Source organism: Paramisgurnus dabryanus, chromosome 9, assembly GCF_030506205.2.
Source record: "Paramisgurnus dabryanus chromosome 9, PD_genome_1.1, whole genome shotgun sequence".
NCBI classification, from domain to species: domain Eukaryota; kingdom Metazoa; phylum Chordata; class Actinopteri; order Cypriniformes; family Cobitidae; genus Paramisgurnus; species Paramisgurnus dabryanus.
Window position 1 is genome coordinate 33,722,856 of NC_133345.1, and position 19,755 is coordinate 33,742,610.

General features: G+C 36.8%; 1 protein-coding gene across 2 annotated transcripts in view; it reads right to left on the minus strand.

Moving 5' to 3' along the window:
• Nucleotides 1-19,755, minus strand: part of wdr59 (WD repeat domain 59) — a 22,502-nt gene continuing 2,747 nt past the window's right edge. The window contains exons 5-27 of one of the 2 annotated variants that reach the window (XM_065283774.2): nt 18,086-18,166; nt 17,970-18,007; nt 17,787-17,875; nt 17,268-17,384; nt 17,090-17,167; nt 15,382-15,538; nt 14,812-14,891; nt 13,839-13,965; nt 13,604-13,716; nt 12,641-12,805; nt 12,466-12,561; nt 12,079-12,223; nt 11,900-11,969; nt 11,427-11,580; nt 10,502-10,558; nt 7,601-7,734; nt 7,356-7,437; nt 5,158-5,270; nt 4,911-5,061; nt 3,916-3,994; nt 2,686-2,815; nt 2,464-2,606; nt 1-1,299 (exon numbers count right to left, since the gene is read on the minus strand). In XM_065283774.2, coding sequence (XP_065139846.2) covers nt 1,064-1,299; nt 2,464-2,606; nt 2,686-2,815; nt 3,916-3,994; nt 4,911-5,061; nt 5,158-5,270; nt 7,356-7,437; nt 7,601-7,734; nt 10,502-10,558; nt 11,427-11,580; nt 11,900-11,969; nt 12,079-12,223; nt 12,466-12,561; nt 12,641-12,805; nt 13,604-13,716; nt 13,839-13,965; nt 14,812-14,891; nt 15,382-15,538; nt 17,090-17,167; nt 17,268-17,384; nt 17,787-17,875; nt 17,970-18,007; nt 18,086-18,166 — 2,635 coding nt within the window. In that variant the 3' untranslated portion in view covers nt 1-1,063. The remainder of the gene's footprint in view (nt 1,300-2,463; nt 2,607-2,685; nt 2,816-3,915; nt 3,995-4,910; nt 5,062-5,157; nt 5,271-7,355; nt 7,438-7,600; nt 7,735-10,501; nt 10,559-11,426; nt 11,581-11,899; nt 11,970-12,078; nt 12,224-12,465; nt 12,562-12,640; nt 12,806-13,603; nt 13,717-13,838; nt 13,966-14,811; nt 14,892-15,381; nt 15,539-17,089; nt 17,168-17,267; nt 17,385-17,786; nt 17,876-17,969; nt 18,008-18,085; nt 18,167-19,755) is intronic. The other variant, XM_065283775.2, reaches the window with a different exon arrangement.

Consider the following 19,755-nt stretch of genomic DNA (forward strand, 5'->3'; position numbering starts at 1 on the left):
TTTCTTAAAAAATGTGATTTGAAATATCTGCAGGTAGCAAGTAGCTGTCATGTGATATTGAACCAAACAATAAAACAGAAAATAAAAGTAAACAAGTCTATTACATTCTTATTTGCTTTATTTGCTATTAAGTTAAAAAAAAACAATATAAATTTTGCCTGTTGATTTACGAGGTAGTAATGAAAAAAAAAACGTTTATTTGCATTATGAAGGAGACATTCAATACGTTTGCAGAAAGATTTCTTGCAGCATTACTACAAATCAATTGGCATACTGATAATTGTACTCTCAAACCTATTTATATTCTTATGGCACACATACTGTAAATACTGGTTTATCCATAAGACATCTCAAAAAAAATATTTTCAACTTGAAAAGAACAAACAAAAAAAATCATGGTTTAACCCCCCAAAAAAATCAACAACTAGGTATACATTTATTTCCCTTTTAAATGCTTCACAGAGGAATTTGTTGGCAACTTGTAGAGCAAATACATCATCTAATATATTCAAAAGGTAGAAATGTGCACTATTTCACAATTTAACTTTCACTAACTAGGCTTTGAGTCTCCTTCACACAACATAATTCAACAAAATTCAATAAACAGTCATTTGTTGTTAGTCTGTTTCTCTCAACGTTTTCACAGAGTAGTTGTTACAGTACCAAGAATTATGAGGCATATCCTGATAAAATCAAACTTTGCTCTCTTAAAGTAACAGTTAACAAAAAATTTAATTCTGTCAGTACTTACAATAATTGAGAAGTGAAGCTTAAAAAAAAAAAAAAAACACAAAAGCACCATAAAAATGGTACATATTGACCCATGAATTATATTCCGAATCTTATAAAGCCATTCCAAAGCTTTTTACTACTTTAAATATACTTTTACTCAATCCCCATAGGGACTTATTACTACCAATACAATCTATCAAACGCTCTCATACTGTGTTTCATAGAAGAGAGAAAGTCATACAGAAATGTTAAAAATGTCACAGAGTAAATGTCGACAGAATTTTTATTTGTTGTGTAAACTGATCATTTAAGTCTTCAGGGTTTTTAACGTTCAGAAAGTGCTTTGCAAAAGGCAATGGCAGCCGCAGCCGGTGGGACAAACGTCCTGAGATCTGAACCAGTCCATCATGTGACTGGTGTGTCCTCCGTGGCCACAGCTCAGGCAGAAGTTTGAGGAACCGCGTACGGCCACGTGACAGATCGCACACTGGAAAGTGAAACGCTTGCAGACGGCACACTGGGTGCCACGTGCCTGACTGCGACAGTGACAGCAGTAAACGCCAAACTCTACACATCAAAGAAAAGAAATAAAAGAAATAAGAAAGGGCAGGCTTAGAAATATGCCAATAAATACACAATATAGGGCCCTATCATACACCCGTTGCAATGCAGCGCAATGTGCGACGCAAGTGTCTTTTGCTAGTTTGAACACGGCGCAATGATAATTTTCACATTTAGCACCACGTTGTCTAAACAGCAAATGCATTTGCACCCAATTTTGCACCCATGGGTGTTATGGTCTGAAAACGAGGTGTGTTCAGGCGCATTGTTGGCGCATTGCTATTTTGAGGCAACTAAATAGCGCAATGTTGTTTTTGTTATTTAAAGAGCGCATTAGTTATATGTGCCTAAGACAGTGCTAAGATTCACATTGGTTTATTGCATGTTACACCTAAAACACACCCATTACTCATTACGAGAAAAGGAACAACCCTTTTAGACTGTGCTCTAGGCGCACAAACCATTTTTTACGTTAAATTAGCAAATGTGGATTCAGGCACGCCCGGAGACTGTGCTTAAGATTGTTAAAATAGAGCCCATAGTGTTTGACGTGTGGACAAAAAAATTCTAGCTTCACTTGATATTTAATATTGTGACTCTAATATTTTTCCCATTAGCAGCATAATTAAAATAGTTAATTATAATGTATATCAGATATGTACATTTCGTAACGTTTGCATGATAGGTGCAAAAATACAAAAATTTCATTTTTAAGAGAATTTTAAGGATGAGTCAAAGGAGTATTACTCTAGAGATTGCAAAGCTCGGGAATTTTGGATTTTTTTGTAAATTTTGAATAATCTATAAAAACTGTATTACATACAAACACTAGCTTCCCTGAAATCTGACTCTTTTTCATCTGTGTGCCAAAATTCCTATTAATCCCATGTTATTTTCATGAAAAGTTTCCAAAATTCCTGGAATTTTGCAACCCCATGGGGAAGTTTTCCAGACAGCGTTTAGATTAATCTAGGACAAGTCTAGTAGTTTTTACCATCATACCATAAAAAAAAAAACAATATTGGTGTGCATGTTTAGACAAAACCACGGCACTGATATATATTAAGATAGGTCAGTGTAAGATGTTTTTAAATTAAGGCACAACGCCTCTACATGTTACAGATCAATACAGAAGCTTATGTGGTATTTAGGTACATTGCATTACCGTACCTATGCCTTTGTGGGGTTCAGGAGGACAAGAAACAAATTTGAGAACCTCTGCCCTCTTTTCCCTCAAGCCCCAGCGGTGCAGGATTTCGCCGTAACATTTCTTAAAATCATCAAACTGCAAAGAATTGGAAGGATCCAATAACCTGTGGATGAGAAGGACTCAGTCACATGCATGAATCATCTGGAGACAAGCTGGGGTCATTTGTGGGACTTGATGTTTACCTTTTGTTCATGTCATGCTGCTCTTTCTCTCGCTCTCGTGGGTCAGCATAAATCTGATTTGCATATCGATAATCATCGGGGGAAGAATCTCCCCACGGCGGTGGATGATCTGATTCACGACCACCAGAAACTGGACAGATCAACCATTCACAAATATATATATATATATATATATATGCATTTGTCGGCTGCACACTTTATCCAGGATTATTATTTCAGGTTTTATTTCAGAAAAGCATCCATTTCAAAGTAAGAATCAAACTAAGGTGATTATATCTCACAAGAAATATTAGTAATTAATAAAAAAAATTTATAATGTTATTATAATGTAATCATCATGCTAAACAAATGCAAAGTGTCCAAAAAGCAATTGAGCGTGTGACTCAAATGTGAGTATTTCTGGGCCAGACTCAAGTCTTCTCTTGAGAAGATTTTTTCCAAACATTGGTACCCGTTAGGTATCATTGACCCCATATTCCTTTTATGGGCACATCACTCAGAAAAGCACGCCCGCATGTCAATCAGAGTGAGAACGACAAGGATGCTCGTTAGCATTTTTTTTTTGTAAAAGTCACAGACATCACTGCACACGACAGATTTGTTTTATATCAAAAATAAAGAATGGCACGAAAGAGGAAGTGTGTTTTTTGGATGTAAAGTAAGCCAGCCTTATAGAAACATTGTTTATCCGGGGAAGCAGCAGAGTTTTGCGTGTATGTTTGTTTAACGTTGGATTTCGGTCCCAGCTGGGTCATAAGTCCCAGGTTGTAAGTAAAACTGCATCAAATGTCTGTGTTTTGTTGGCAAAAGACACAAACATGTAGTGAATCATAAGTTATCCAGAGATAGCGGAATAATATTTTGTGTTTGTTGCTTGCTCCTGACTTGCTCCTCCCGCTGGACGCCTCGAGGGGGTCGTATTTTAATCGCCAAAGCAGATCTGTTTTTTATCAATCTGATAAAACTAAAGTCTTTGGAGATATGAAGGATGTAATACTACTCTACAGGGTCTCAAGATGAACAAAGGAAGAAACAGCTGGTGTGAGCTTGAAATGACATATGTGATTGACAAATGCAACCTCTAGGGACGCAGCCTTTATGGTGGTTAAGGCAAATTACTTAAAAATAAATTTTATATGCAAATTATATTATTTTTTTATGTACTGATTTTTGTTTATTTTTAATTTTTTAATGTAACAAACTTGATAGAATATAGCTGTGAAATCTCACCCATATTCCAAGCAGTTGGTGCAGAATCTGAGGTACTTGAACACGACCCAGATGTTACAGAACCTGAGGTAAAGCTGGGCTAAATGACACAACAAACAAATTTATTTTAAAAAAGTCTATAAAAGTTTATGCTCAAACAGAAACTGGTGTTTAAACGTCAGATAACATCAGAGAAAGATCGGTTAAGAGGGCGATAGTACATTTTCAGATTTTGGTTAAAGTTTATGAAGGGATATTAATAAAAAAAAAAATAACGACAAAGATAAATAAGTTGTATAATGAACACTGCAAAATTTTATTAAAAATGTCAGTTTTGATTTCATGGGGACTTTAAAGGCAGCACATTGCAAAAAAAGAGACTTTTTTACTTATTTTCAGTACCGTAGAATCTAAAAATTCTTAAATTAAAAATTATCAAAATGACCTAAGTCGTCTATTTTTTAGACAAATATATATATAATTTAAGTGAATTTGTGCTTAAAACAAGCAATAATAATATAATAATAATAATAATAATAATAATCTGCCAATGGGGTAAGCTAATTTTTCTAGAATTTTTCTTGAATTTAGTGTTTATGAAAAATGTTTTCATAAAGATTTTTTTGCTTGTTTTATGCACAAAATCACTTAAATTTGATATTTCTGGTCTAAAAACAAGACTTATTTTCTTGGGTCGTTTTGCTCATCAAGAAAAAGCATCTTAATTTGAGAATTTTTAGATATTTTTACTGAAAACAAGACAAAAATACCAAGAATTTTTTTCTTGAAAATAAATTTTTGCAGGGTAAGTACTAACTAAGAAAGTCATTTTTGCAGTGCAATAGTCAAACCAAATGAAACTGCAAAAAGTAAACTTCATACACATCTCCTAAAACTCCATCAAATGATGTTGTTCAGCCAAATAATCTTACTTATAGTGAACTCTCAACATTAAGCTGAAATAGAAAAAGTATTTTAACACAAAATAAAATAAACGCAGTGATGATGAGACGTACATAACGTAAATGGTGAGATGTGAAGATGGCTGGCCGTGGCTGCTGATGTCCGTATAAACTGAAGTATTCCTGAGGACTACTGTGACCTCTGAAGACGCTACACAACATGGCCAAACTCTGAACATCACTCATTTGACTGTAGTGCTCAAGCCTGTAGGAAACAAGATTATGCACATTGATAGTTTCATCACTTGGTGTCATTGTGTAATGTTTACATGCCAGTGCCACTTTACAAACCGCCACTTACAAGGTCTCTAACAGGTGTCGCCCAAAAGGATGTTTGGCCCAGGGTGTCCCAGCATCAGGGTCTGGATCAGGATTAAGGTCAAAGTTCGTGGCAGCTGAGGAAAGTGCCCAAACCTTACAGAGGACATAAAACAGATGAATATAGACATCATTTATATATTAAAGGGCACATATTATGATAATTTTTACAAGATGTAATATAAGTCTCAGTTGTGCCTAGAATGTGTTTTATAAAGTTTCAGCTGAAAATACCCCACAGATAATTTATTATAACATGTCAAATATGCGCCTATTTGGGTGGGAGCAAAAAAAGCGCTGTTTTCATGGCTGTACCTTTAAATGCAAATTAGCTACAGCTCATCACTTCCTTACCAACAGACAGCGAGCACTTTAGGTTAAGAATAGATCTGATTTTTGTGAATATAGTCTCTTTAGCTGCATTAGTGCTACAACGTGCTAACAAACACATTTAGAAAAGCTTTTCTGTAAAATTAACCAGTCAGTCAGTGGGTGGGGCTTTATCAGTGTGACATCACATTAACAAGAGAATCAAAACAGCATGTCTAATGAGGATGATTTGGTTTAATGGGCATTACAAAAGAAGCAAAAACTGCAAAAAATGACTTTCTTACTTAGTATGTTTGTCTTGTTTTCAGTAGAAATATCAAAAAAATCTTAAATCAAGATATATTTTCTTCATGAGCAAAATTACGTTAGAAAATAAGTCTAGTTTAATGACAATGGGCTGAGAAATTTTTGCTTAAATTAAGTGTTTAAAAAAAAAAAAATCTTATTTTTAGATTTTTATCTCACCCTATTGGCAGATATTTTTGCTTGTTTTTTAGCACAAATTCTCTTAAATGTGATATTTTTTTATCTAAAAACTTATTTTCTTACGTCATTTTGCTAATCAAGAAAAAGCATCTTCATTTAAGAATTTTTTGATATTTCTACTGAAAACAAGACAAAAATACTAAGTAAGAAAGACATTTTTTGCAGTTTAGGGTGTATTTTTTTCATTGCACTGCAAAAAATGATTTTCAAGAAAACAAAATCTTAGTATTTTTGTCTTGTTTTCAGTAAAAATATCTACAAATAAATATCTATAAAAAAGCAAAAACAATCTGCCAATGGGGTAAGCAAAAATATCTTGAACATTTTTCTTAAACACTTTATTCAAGAAAAATTTGCTTACCCCGTTGGCAGATTTTTTTGCTTGTTTTATGCACAAAATCACATAAATTTGATATTTTTGGTCTAAAAACTAGACTTATTTTCTTGGGTCATTTTGCTCATCAAGACAAAGCATCTTAATTTAAGAATTTTTAGAGATTTTTACTGAAAACAAGACAAAAATACTAAGAATTGTTTTCTTGAAAATCGTTTTTTGCAGTGTGTAGAGTGGTTTTGTTCACATACTGCCAACACACGTTTATGTCCAAAGTCCAAACATCTTGTTAAAGTAGATTTTGCATAATATGGGCCCTTTAAAGATGCAGAATGTATAGTCTTTGACTAACACATGTGGACTTCTAGGAAATACATACCCAGTGAATCATAAAATGAAAATACAAATAATAAACTTGATAATTCAAATAGCTACAACTTAACAGCTTTGTTAGCTCCTTAGACAAAATTGTTGGATGCTCTCTTATTTGTACATTATGTTGCTTTGGATTAAAGCGTCTGCTAAATGAATAATGTAAAATGTAATACTTCCCCCGGCTCAAAGATCAATGTAATCCTCTGATATTTACTGGTTTTGACAGACCATAAACCCCAGCCTAATACAGTCTGCACCAGGCAGGCATTGAGATACATTACACTGAGCACTGCCTACATTATTATGGTCAATTTGGATGAAGTCCAAAGACTGTAAATAAACATAAAACTGCTTACTACAAGCTTTTTCAACCTGGTAACTAAGAGCGTTTCAATGACCACCACCCGCATTCATGTACTCAATTCTGGATGAAGGTAAAGTCAACATTACTCTTACATTACGAGACTTGGATATTAAAAAATGCTTTGTTTCATTTATTCAGCGAGACCATGATTTGTATTACACATACTAGTATGTAACTGGATAATATTTGGTATTTGTACATGCCTTGTAATTGCATTGAAGGATGGATTGGTTTCTTTTAAGGTTTTTACTTTAACTTATCCTGTGGAAATCCTAAATATAAAAAGCTTCACCTTTGCTAAATCCCTACGGCCCACTGCCAGTGCCGCTGCTCCATTCTTCTGACAAGTGTCCTGTATGTCATTAACATTTAGCCTGAGAAAGAAATGAAACAGACACAGGTGTGAACAAAAAGATAAAATCGAAATAAAATAACAGTCAGCACAGTGTATGATGGGATATAATGATAGAGATAGAAGATATAATCTGAAAAAGTAAAGTATTTCTGTCTTGTGCCGTGTATGAAAACAAAACCTACACGTATGTTTCCCCGAGGGCTTTGTGCACTGGAAGCAGACAGGAGATTTCCTGAATAATGACTTTGCCAGCCAGTTTAATGGGTCTGTTGCTGAAGTCCGGTCCCTCGCGCTTGCCTTTCCACCGCCGTGATTTCTGAATCCCACCACATGACATGACAAACAACATTAATCACATTCTCATCTGAATATTTGAAAATAAATATCAGGTGTACACATGTAAAATGAGTGCTATGAAACCCCATTTATAAACTTTATTAAAGGAAAAATTCACCAAAAATATAAAATCTGTCATCCTTTACTTATCCTCATGTTGTTTTAAGCCAGTATGAGTTTCTTTTCTCCGCTGATCAAAACAATCTGTTAATAAATGTTAATAAGCACACATCTTGACTTTAATAGTAATACAATTTGTTTATCCTACTATGGAAGTCAATGGGTATCGTCAACTGTGAGGTTACCAACATTTATCATAAAATAACATTTATCAGAAAATAACATAAAATAAACTCTGTTTGCAACAGAGTAAGGAACCTCAACATCAGGACGAGTAATTGATGACAGAATTTTCATTTTAAGGTGAATTATTTCTTTAAATTATTATTTTTTTCAAAATTATAATTGTTATATTTTGTAGATTAAAATTCGTTATCATTATTAAGGGGCAGTTTCGTGGACAGGGCTTACCCTACACTGAAAAAAAAACATGATTTCGGACCCTAATTAAATTCAACAAAATGAAAATGTGCTCATTTAATACAATATCGTTTTTGGTTTTAATAAAAATTATTAAGTGGTTTTTAGACGTATTATATAAGTTTCATAATCAACCTATGTGAACTTGACTCATTTAAGTTGGGACTACCTGAATAATTTGGGTTGTAGTAAAGCAATATTGCTAAAACTGGGTGAGGATTTCCAGGTCCCAGCATGCTTTGCACGCGACTGAATAATAAGTGTAAATATTAAAAGGTAACATATCATGAAAATCTTACTTTTTCATGTTTAAGTGCTATAATTGGGTCCCCAGTGCTTCTAACAACCTAAAAATTTGAAAAAGATCAACCCAGTAACTTAGTTTTGGTAAACCATTCTCTTCAAGCATGTGAAAAAAATGGCTAATTGAAATTTGGCTCCCCTTGTGATGTCAGAAGGGGATCTTATTATAATAATAATATCGCCCCTTAATCTGCACTATCCAACCATGGCACTGCCATTATTGAGTGCAGAGATCAGCTCATTTGAATTTTAAAAGACACCCAAAAAAGGCAATGAATCTTTTTATTTCAGCAGTCCCAGACTTAAATGCATGTTTGAGCACACAAAAAAAAACCTTGTACTGACATATCTTAAGTTAACATATATCAGTGCCATTGTTTTTCTTTGATGCACAGCAGTATTGTTTTTTGAAAGGTTTGTTGGTGAAAAACTACTTAAATATCCTAATATAACCAAGGCCTTGTACTGGAATAATCTAGACCCTGTCCGGGAAACCGCTCCTTAATGATTAAAAAATATGACCTTTTCATTTTTTTATCTTTGATTAAATGCGCTGTAAGAGAAAGAGTGTGAATTATCATGAATTTTCAAAACCGTGTTAAAAGCTTTTGCCAAAATTAACTTTTCACAAAACCTGTCATTGGTAAACAACCGACACATTTACTTTGTAGATTATAGATTATTTATACTAGGGCTGCACAATATATTGCTTTGGCATCGACATCGCAATTGTGTGCTTTTGCAATAGCCACAATGCAAACCTTTTTTTTGTGTGTGTCTTTGTCAGCGTGAGAACGTTTCAAGCGACAGAAAAAGCACATATTCAATAACATTTCACCCTGCAAAAGACATGGTGGTAACCGTTGGGGGTAACACATTACAAGTAACGCGCATTACCTAATAATATTACTTTTCTGAAGTAACGAGTAATGTAACGCATTTCTTTATAAATGTACACATTAATATTTGAGTTACTTTTTTAAAAAAAGTTTTTAGTTTAATTAATTCAATTTAAAAATAAAATATTACCCTGAATTAAACTGAACATATTAACTCTGTGCGCCTGAGCGGGAACAGTTTGAGTCAGATAGGGAGATGGCAGGCCAGTCTTGAAATGTTTGCGATCACAAAAAACACCTTTAAGGCCTGAAAGAGATCAAGCCTCAGCCAAGAAAGAAAAAGTAACTTAAAAGTAACGTAATCATTACTTTCCATGAAAAGTAACTAAGTAACGCAATTAGTTACTTTTTGGGGAGTAACTTAATATTGTAACGCATTACTTTAAAAAGTAACTTTCCCCAACACTGGTGGTAACAAATAATATGGTTTCAAAAGTTTTAATAACATGATCTGGGGTGTGTTTCCCGAAAGCAACTATGGTCGCAAGTTCTGTCGTTACCAATAGAGTTCAATGGTAACAACGACCATAGTTAGCCAACAATGCTTTTTGAGAAACGCAGCCCTAGTTACTGGACAAGTGGTAAATGTAATACCATCACACAACTATTTTCCTCGAGTTGCCAGAGATATACAAGAAAAGCATGCAGAGGTTAATTCCTCCCAAACAGATCTGGTGAAGTCATTCGGTATTTATTCATATTGCAAAATACGCCGCAAAATAACCTCCAATATCATGCAGCCCTATTTTATACAATTAATTTGCATGTGGCAATGTTCATTTTGCATCCTTGGTATTATCATCAGTTCACTGGACAATATAAGAATTGATTTAATTTATATAAATGTTATGATGAGATACTTGAACACCTGCTTAATAAGCAAAAAAAGGTTGCACAATATGATGAGCTGTGATTTGTTAAGCGTGAGCCACAAACATAGTAAAGCAAGAAAAAGAGGAAGTAGATGAGAAAGAATAATAGACGGGGATGGGCGGAGGTCAATACCGGACAGTCATGAATAGTCTGCACAGACCAGCGACGGGAGGCGAACAGAGGGGGCTTCTGATTGGATAAAACAGATGACAGTATCAAAAGTGAAGGGAACATGTTACCAAAACCAGCTTCAGAAAAGAATACAGAACAACAGTGATAAAGAATGAAACAAGAAACAAGTGCATTTATACACAGGTGGAAGAAGAAGATGATGATGGGATGTGACAAACAAAAATAACCCAAAATGTATGTTGAAGTATAATGGCTCTCAAAAAATCTTCAAAGTGTAACATTTTCTTAGTGATAATGTTTAAAATTACTTTACAAACCTGCCTTAGGCATACAGGTTTTTAAATGAATGTTTTTGTATATCATAAAAATTGTTTCTGGCTTATCTGGCTGACTACCTAATATTTGCTAATAATAAACTTGGCACATTCAAGTCTTTACAAAATCAACCGAAGCTTTTACTTTTAGTATCAATGTTACTATTAAGTATATCTATAAACAAGTATACTCCAAAAACATTGACAAAAGTATTCAAAACTTCCAGTCCACCAATACAGTTCAACAGTTTTGCACTTCAGCTTTTCAGGTAAATTGAACGCTACTGGCTATTTGAAATGTGGGAGGGGCAACTCAGCATGTCCCGCCCTTACTTCCTGTTTCGCTTGAAATTATGACAATGCATCACTTTTAACACAAAGCTGTGCATTTCAAGGCTCTCCTTTGGGTCTTTAAAGAATAAAAACATTACAAAGTGATTTGATTATGCGCTGCTTTATCATATGAGTGCTTTAATAGCCGTCTTGTACTTTTGTATTTTTCTATAATGAAAACCATTCTTATGATGTTGGTGTTAGTGTTGAGATCTTTTGCCTAGCAAAGCTTCATGCTCCGATCTCATGCTGTGCTAAGGGATGAAGGTTGATCTTACTCGCTCTTTGTAGTAAAAGGATGAGATGGAGACTTGATCTTTATCCGTGCGTGTTGGACTCCCGCTGTACAGTCTTAGCGTGGACTGAGACTCTGTTCTCATTTTCATGGGTGTCATCACCCCGCTGTGATACGCAGAGAGAGCCGACAGCGACCTGCAAACAAACACGTGTGTTTTAAAAGAGATTCCCTCCTATTGCATTAGCATCATAATATACATATTTCATAATTAAATATCAGGAGAAATGAAATTATCCTAAATATTTTGCTTAATGTGAAATTATAGTGTAATTTCAAGAGCTACAAACTTTCTTTAGTCCTAAAAGTGCATTTACAAGCAAAATACAACAACCGTTCACATATGTACAGCAGTGAGGTCTATTGCATTATCTCTTTTTATAAGTGGACTTTGAGGGATAAAAGAATTTTTTTTTTACTGATTTAAGCCCTTTAAAGAGCACATGGGGAGTTCACCTGGGAGTGGGTTCAGTTGTAGGGACCGTCCGATGCATGCTCATTGGCCGAGTGAAATAAACCAAGGAACCTAATGGGCAGAAATGTTAAATAACAACGAACAATAGATCTATTAATATTCAAGCATGTGCATTAAAAGTAATACAATTATAAGGTTGTGAGGTATTATCACAGTCAACCTGTGCCACAGAAGCGCGCCCCTGAGGTTCGGGGAAACGGGATGTTGGCGTCCTGGTACGAGCCGTAAGTGTTGGTCACTCGAGGAAAAGCAGGAAGAGCAGGAGTCACCGGGATGGTAGACACGTAGGGGTTTGTACCATCCTCCTGGACATTTTAATGAAGAAAGAGAACAAACAAAGGCTAGAAGATTCTTCTTGGTGATGATGGTGACTTCAACGTGATTGCAAGGGTGTATTGTGCTAAGTGTTGGATTTTTTCCAACCAATTTATAACTCGCTAGGCAACAATCATGCTACTCAGAGTTCAGGGTTGTTTCAAATCGAAGAACAGTATTAGGTATGCAAAACACCAGAAATAATAAAATTATAAGGTTGAAGATCACTCACCATATCTGAGTCTAAACAAGACACCAGCTGTCTAACACACGGCTCCAAGCAGTTCTGGTTTCTTTTCACCTTTTGAAGCGACGTATCAGTCAAGATCTATCAAAGAGACAAAATACTCTTTGAAAATTGTATTTTTCACAACGCTGCTTAAATTGTAAAGCCGAACTTTTCGTACCTTTTGTATCTTGGTCTTCATGGAAGACGAGATGTTTGTTGGAGGAACAAACTGGAAAGATGGAGCTGCATTGTTGGGATACTGGGCAGGAAACTTTACGACGAGGCGGACACGACTGGCTCCGTAATCGGCTGACACGAAGCAACTGCGGTTAACTGCATCCATCTGTAGGAACAAAGACAAATCCTTCTGGTTATAGGTAATGACTTTCTCAACTGCAAAAAATTATTTAAGAAAAAAAAATTGTGTATTTTTGTCTTGTTTTCAGTAAACATATCTAAAAATTCTTAAATTAAGCTGCTTTTTCTTGATGAAAAAAACAACCCAAGAAAATAAGTTTTTAGTTTTTAGACCAAAAATATCAAAATTAAGTGATTTTGTGCATAAAACAAGCAAAAAAAATCTGCCAATGGGGTAAGCAAATTTTTTCTTGAATTTAGTGTTTAAGAAAAAAGTTCAAGATTATTTTGTTTTATGCACAAATTCACTTAATTTTGATATTTTTGTTCTAAAAACTAGACTTATTTTCTTGGGTAGTTTTGCTCATCAAGAAAAAACATCTTAATTTAAGAATTTTTTGATATTTTTACTGAAAACAAGACAAAATACTAAGATTTTTTTTTGCAGTGTTCAAGTACAAATATCAAAAAAAAAAAAAAAATCTTAAATTAAGATGCATTTTCTTGATGACCTAAGAAAATAAGTCTAATTTCTAGACAAAAAATATCAAATTTAAGTGAATTTGCCAATGGAGAAAGCTAATGTTTTTTTTTTTTTTTTTTTTTGAATTAAGTGTATAAGATATTTTAAATGTCTAAAAACTAGACTTATTTTCTTAGGTCATCAAGGAAATGCATATTGATCATAAGGTATTTATACTTTAAACAAGACAAAAATACTAAGAAAGTCTTTTTTTGCAGTGTACTTAAAACACATTTCCAAATTTTCTATAAAGTGACTGACCTCCACGTTGACATTGCGAATCTGCAGATTGACCAAAGAAAACTCCTGCTGCAGCGTTTGGGGCAAACCTGGAAGATCATTTTTACCACCTGAAGTCAGGCCTTCAAACTGATCTGTAAATGAGAAACATTAAAATAAATCAAACAAACTGTAAGACTCTTTTTTACGAAGCGTGCATCTTTCAATACTTACACTCCTACTGTACAATGTAATGACAGAGACATTAAGTTTTTACCATGCGAGTTCTCCGCTGTTGGTCCAGGACTGAGCGGAGGTTCAGAGTCTTGGGACCGCACCGTCTTTTCGGTCTCTGTGAGGGTCAAGCCCTCCATCATCTCATCCAATTCGTTTGCACAACATAGCTGGGACACACAGAACTAGATCAATCTCAAACAAACGGTGACCAGCTTTTGTTGTGGGGGGTTTAATGGTATTTCATGCATTCTGACACAGCTAAGAGTTGGATTCTAATGCTAAACATGGGCAAAGTTTCAAAGAACCATTTGGGCGTTTGACGGAGCATTTCTGTGGAGAATGCACTTTGTCTTGGTTCATACCAGAAAGATTTTTTTGACTTCTGATTTTGTTGCGCAATAAGTGCTTGAAGTACAGCGGAAGTCCTTATATGGCCACTTCTCCCGGAATAGCAGACGCACACACCAACCAAGAGCCGACACGAAATCAACGTCACCCAAGAAGTGTTTGTGAGGCAAATGTAAGCTTGTTAAGCTTCCCAAATAACTCGTTATTATGGGAACAATGCATATAGTTTGTTTATCCGGGGTCGAAGTGGAGTGGTGCAAATGTGTTTGTTTAAGGGTGGATCTTGTTGAAATAGCGCGGTACCAAACGGGTCATGAGTCGCAAGCAGTAAGTTAAACCACATCAAATGTCTGTGTTTTGTTGAGTGCATATAATGTAAATGACATAAACATTAGAAGAAGTGAATCTTAAGTTATCCAGAGATAGTGGGATAATGATTTGTGTGTGTTAAGCGCTCGTGACTCACTCCACCTGCGGTACACTTCCAGGAGCTCGTTTTTTTTTCGGAAAGTAGCGGTACATATCTTATGAGATATGAAGGATGTAATTGTACTCTATAGGTACTCAAGATTAACACGAGATAAGCAGAAACCGTGTGTTATGCATCTTTAAGATTTACAGGTACAATTAATTCAGTACTGTAAAGTTTAAATCATGATCATTACCTTTTGGAGTTGAGGGTCTACTCTCCATATCCTCAGGGTCTGATCTCTGGACCATGTGACCAGCTGGCAGTCTTTAGAACCTAAAATGCAAACAGGAAACAGAAAAGTAAATGATAACGTGAACATTTGTTTTTCTTTGGAATAACATTCACTGATGAATGATTTACATTTATATTTAAGCATTTATCAGATGCTTTTATCCAAAGCAACTTACAAAAACGAAAAAACCAATTAAGTGATTAATTGATCACAAACAGTTATTAAGCAAGAATATGAGGTGAGTTTCAAACTTCTGTTGACTTAATTAAATATAAAAAAATCCTTTCTCCCAGAATCAGTGTTGTAGTGGAGTCCAACCTGAGTCCGAGACCAGACCAAGACCAGAGATCGAATGTAGATCCCAAATCCGAGTCAAGACCAAGTCCACATTCAGTTTTATCTGGACGTGTCTTGACTCGGACTCGACACTCAATTTCTGGTGTTGGACGGGCTCAGACCCTAGTTGTACTCGACTACAACATTACCCAGACTTCTCTCTGTTGCTTCTCTCAGACATGGACAAAATCTCACCTTCTTTCTGTGGCCTCCACTGAAACTCAAGCACGACATCATCATGTCCCACAAAAGCATGAACTGGGCTGTTGAGCTCCAGCGTGCTCCACAGGAGAAGACTGTTCTCTCGTCGGAGCTGAGGAACCATTACTGTAACCAGTCCATTAGAGAAGGGCTGATCGGACAAGAGGATGTGATATGTACTTTACTAGAGTCACAATTATCTTTAAGCTTTAATAGAAAGAAAGCCATTGTGGTATATAACATGGGATATGATTTAAAGGCACAATATGTAACAGTGTTATATATTTTGTTCATGTGTACTCACATTATCCCAAATGTTTTCAACGATTGAATACAGATTTTACTAATTTAAAAAGCATCCCATCGTATTAGTAGGGTCACTTATCAAAAGTGTCATGTCCAGGTTATCCTCAGTTTTAGCTTTGCAGCTATAAAAACAATAGGTGTGTTTTGACTTTAGGTGTGTTTGATCTAGCACACCACTATGTTGCTTCCATCAAGTCTTACATTATAATGTAACAGTTATAAAACTTTATTTAATTACGTCATCTATAAACATCAATTCCTATGGACAGTGAAGGTGAGGACTACAACTCCCATCATTCAACCTTTGGACAGTGAAGGTGAGGACTACAACTCCCATCATTCAACCTTTGGACAGTGAAGATGAGGACTACAACTCCCATCATTCCACCTATGGACAGTGAAGGCGGAATAAAGGGAATTGTAGTCATTTTGGACTGATGGCAGTTGTAGGACTAGAACTCCCATCATTCCACCTATGGACAGTGAAGGTGAGGACTACAAATCCCATCATTCCACCTATGGACAGAGAAGGTTAGGACTACAACTCCCATCATTCCACCTATGGACAGTGAAGGTTAGGACTGCAACTGCCATCATTCCACCTATAGACAGTGAAGGTTAGGACTACAGCTCCCATCTGTCCACCTATGGACAGTGAAGGTGAGGACTACAACTCCCATCATTCCACCTATGGACAGTGAAGGTGAGGACTACAACTCCCATCATTCCACCTATGGAAAGTGAAGGTGAGGACTACAACTCCCATCATTCCACCTATGGAAAGTGAAGGTGAGGACTACAACTCCCATCATTCCACCTATGGACAGTGAAGGTGAGGACTACAACTCCCATCATTCCACCTATGGACAGTGAAGGTTAGGACTACAACTCCCATCATTCCACCTATGGACAGTGAAGGTGAGGACTACAACTCTCATCATTTTACCTATGGGCAGTGAAGGTTAAGACTACAACTCCCATCATTCCACCTATGGACAGTGAAGGTGAGGACTACAACTCCCATCATTCCACCTATGGACAGTAAGGGTGAGGACTACAACTCCCATAATTTTACCTATGGACAGTGAAGGTACTTAGAACTACAACTCCCATCATTCCACCTATGGACAGTGAAGGTGAAGACTACAACTCCCATCATTCCATCTATGGACAGTGAAGGCAGAATGAAGGGATTTGTAGTCCTTTTGGACTGATGGGAGTTGTAGGACTAGAACTCCCATTATTTCACCTATGGACAGTGAAGGTGAGGACTACAACTGCTATCATTCCACGCTCTTTTATAGCATTATCAAGCTACACCGGCATTGTTGTTTAACGACCTCTAACGACAAAAATTACATATTGTGCCGTTAAAATAATTATGAAAGAAATGTACCGTGTATCTAGCCTTCCAAACCGGCACCTGACACGACAAGATATCAAGGTACTTCCGAGGTTGCCTGTAATCCCAGAACTTTTGGAGTAAAAAACAGACACAGTATCAGGTATTAGTTCAAATGCTGCAGATACAATGGAATGTGAGAAATATGATCAATGATCGGATTTATAATCACCCGAACTGAGTTGTCTTGACTAGACGTTGCCAGGATGTATTCATTATCAGGGTGCCAATCCAAACCATGAATTTTTGAAAGGTGGGCCGCTACATATTCAACTGCAGTGTTGGGTTTCTGAAACAGTACAAAGAATCAAACATTCTCTTTATTGACCGCAAAAATTATATCCCAAATTCTTATCCTGATTCTTCTTCAGAAAATGTGCATTATTGTGCAAAGGTCTTAGGCCACCACCAGCTTTGTTGTTTAAAAGTTTTAATGATCATATCTTTATTAAGGTCTAAGGTATAACAAACATTTGTTAACATATGACAGAGTATTTCTGTGCCAAATGCACTTCGTCAGGGTTGTACAAGTTTCGGAAAGTTTTTTACGACTATTGAATCTGTGCAGGAAGTACAGTGGAGGTCCTTATATGGGCACATGGTGGCTTAAGACTTTTGCACAGTATTATATACAGTATATTATCAGACCATGTGTTAATATTGTTACAGTTAGTAATAAAGACTTAATCACCCTCTTATCCCAAATTCTGACATCTCCATCATGACTGGAGGCCAAACAATAGTGATTCCGTTTGTTCCATTTAACCTGAGAGGCTCCGGCTAATACATGCCAATGAGAAACAAAATAAAACAAATGCACAGGATATTTACTGTAATCTAGTCAAGTCAGAAATCATGGGAACTTCACACTTACCCACGGCAGACAACGCCACTGTCGGTTTCCTTGTGTCCCTGGAAACAAACAGAAAAGGGTGTAAAATATGGGGTGATCCACAAACTGTCCTTTCAACTCTTTATACCTCGTGTTACCTTGTATCCCATATGTAAATGTATGTGTCCACAGAACTCGTGACAAGCAATTCTGGATCATACCAGGACCAGTCCAAATCACTAAAACACCAGGAAAACATCATAAAAACCACAGCAGCAAGTATGACTTGAATGGTTTAACACTATGTTTGCAATAAAAACAACATTTCTTGCATTATATTAACATAATGCTTAAGTCGATATGGTTAGATAGTTTCAGGAGAATTGGCCGTTTGCCACTGAACCTGCATTAACGACGACAGTGGGGCCTCCGGCCTTAGTCAAACGGTTTGGCACGTATGGTCGGGTTGCGATTTTGGTGCTTTCGTGTGTCTTGTGAATAGTATGCCATACAGACCCGTTTGCCACTGAACCTGCATTAACGACGACAGTGGGGCCTCCAGCCTTAGTCAAACGGGTTGGTATGTATGGTCGGGTTGCGTTTTTCGCGCTTTCGTGTGTCTTGTGAATAGTATGCCATACATACCCGTTTGCCACTGAACCTGCATTAACGACGACAGTGGGGCCTCCAGCCTTAGTCAAACGGGTTGGCACGTATGGTCGGGTTGCGATTTTGGCGCTATCGTAAGTCTTATGAATAGTATGCCATACAGACCCGTTTGCCACTGAACCTGCATTAACGACGACAGTGGGGCCTCCAGCCTTAGTCAAACGGGTTGGCACGTATGGTCGGGTTGCGTTTTTCGCGCTTTCGTGTGTCTTATGAATAGTATGCCATACAGACCCGTTTGCCACTGAACCTGCATTAACGACGACAGTGGGGCCTCCAGCCTTAGTCAAACGGGTTGGTATGTATGGTCGGGTTGCGTTTTTCGCGCTTTCGTGTGTCTTGTGAATAGTATGCCATACATACCCGTTTGCCACTGAACCTGCATTAACGACGACAGTGGGGCCTCCAGCCTTAGTCAAACGGGTTGGCACGTATGGTCGGGTTGCGATTTTGGCGCTATCGTAAGTCTTATGAATAGTATGCCATACAGACCCGTTTGCCACTGAACCTGCATTAACGACGACAGTGGGGCCTCCAGCCTTAGTCAAACGGGTTGGCACGTATGGTCGGGTTGCGTTTTTCGCGCTTTCGTGTGTCTTATGAATAGTATGCCATACAGACCCGTTTGCCACTGAACCTGCATTAACGACGACAGTGGGGCCTCCAGCCTTAGTCAAACGGGTTGGTATGTATGGTCGGGTAGCGTTTTTCGTGCTTTCGTGTGTCTTGTGAATAGTATGCCATACAGACCCGTTTGCCACTGAACCTGCATTAACGACGACAGTGGGGCTTCCGGCCTTAGTCAAACGGGTTAACACGTATGGTCGGGTTGCGATGTTTTTGGCGTTTTCTCCTGGTCCTGTAAATGGTATACAATATAGACCCGTTTGCCACTGAACCTGTATTAACGACGACAGTGGGGCTTTAGGCCTTAGTCAAACGGGTCGTCAGGTTTCATTTTCTCTTAAAGATCGGAAGGTGACCCTTATTTACCATATATACCCTCGCATTGGGCCCCCAATTTGCTAAATCCTCAACTGTGGATAACATAATTATGCCGCAATATTTAGTCTGTCTGGAACTAAGCTGAGTTAAACCACATCACTGTGTGACACTTCAATACATATGAACGGCCGCTACGCTAATACGATTTTGTTTT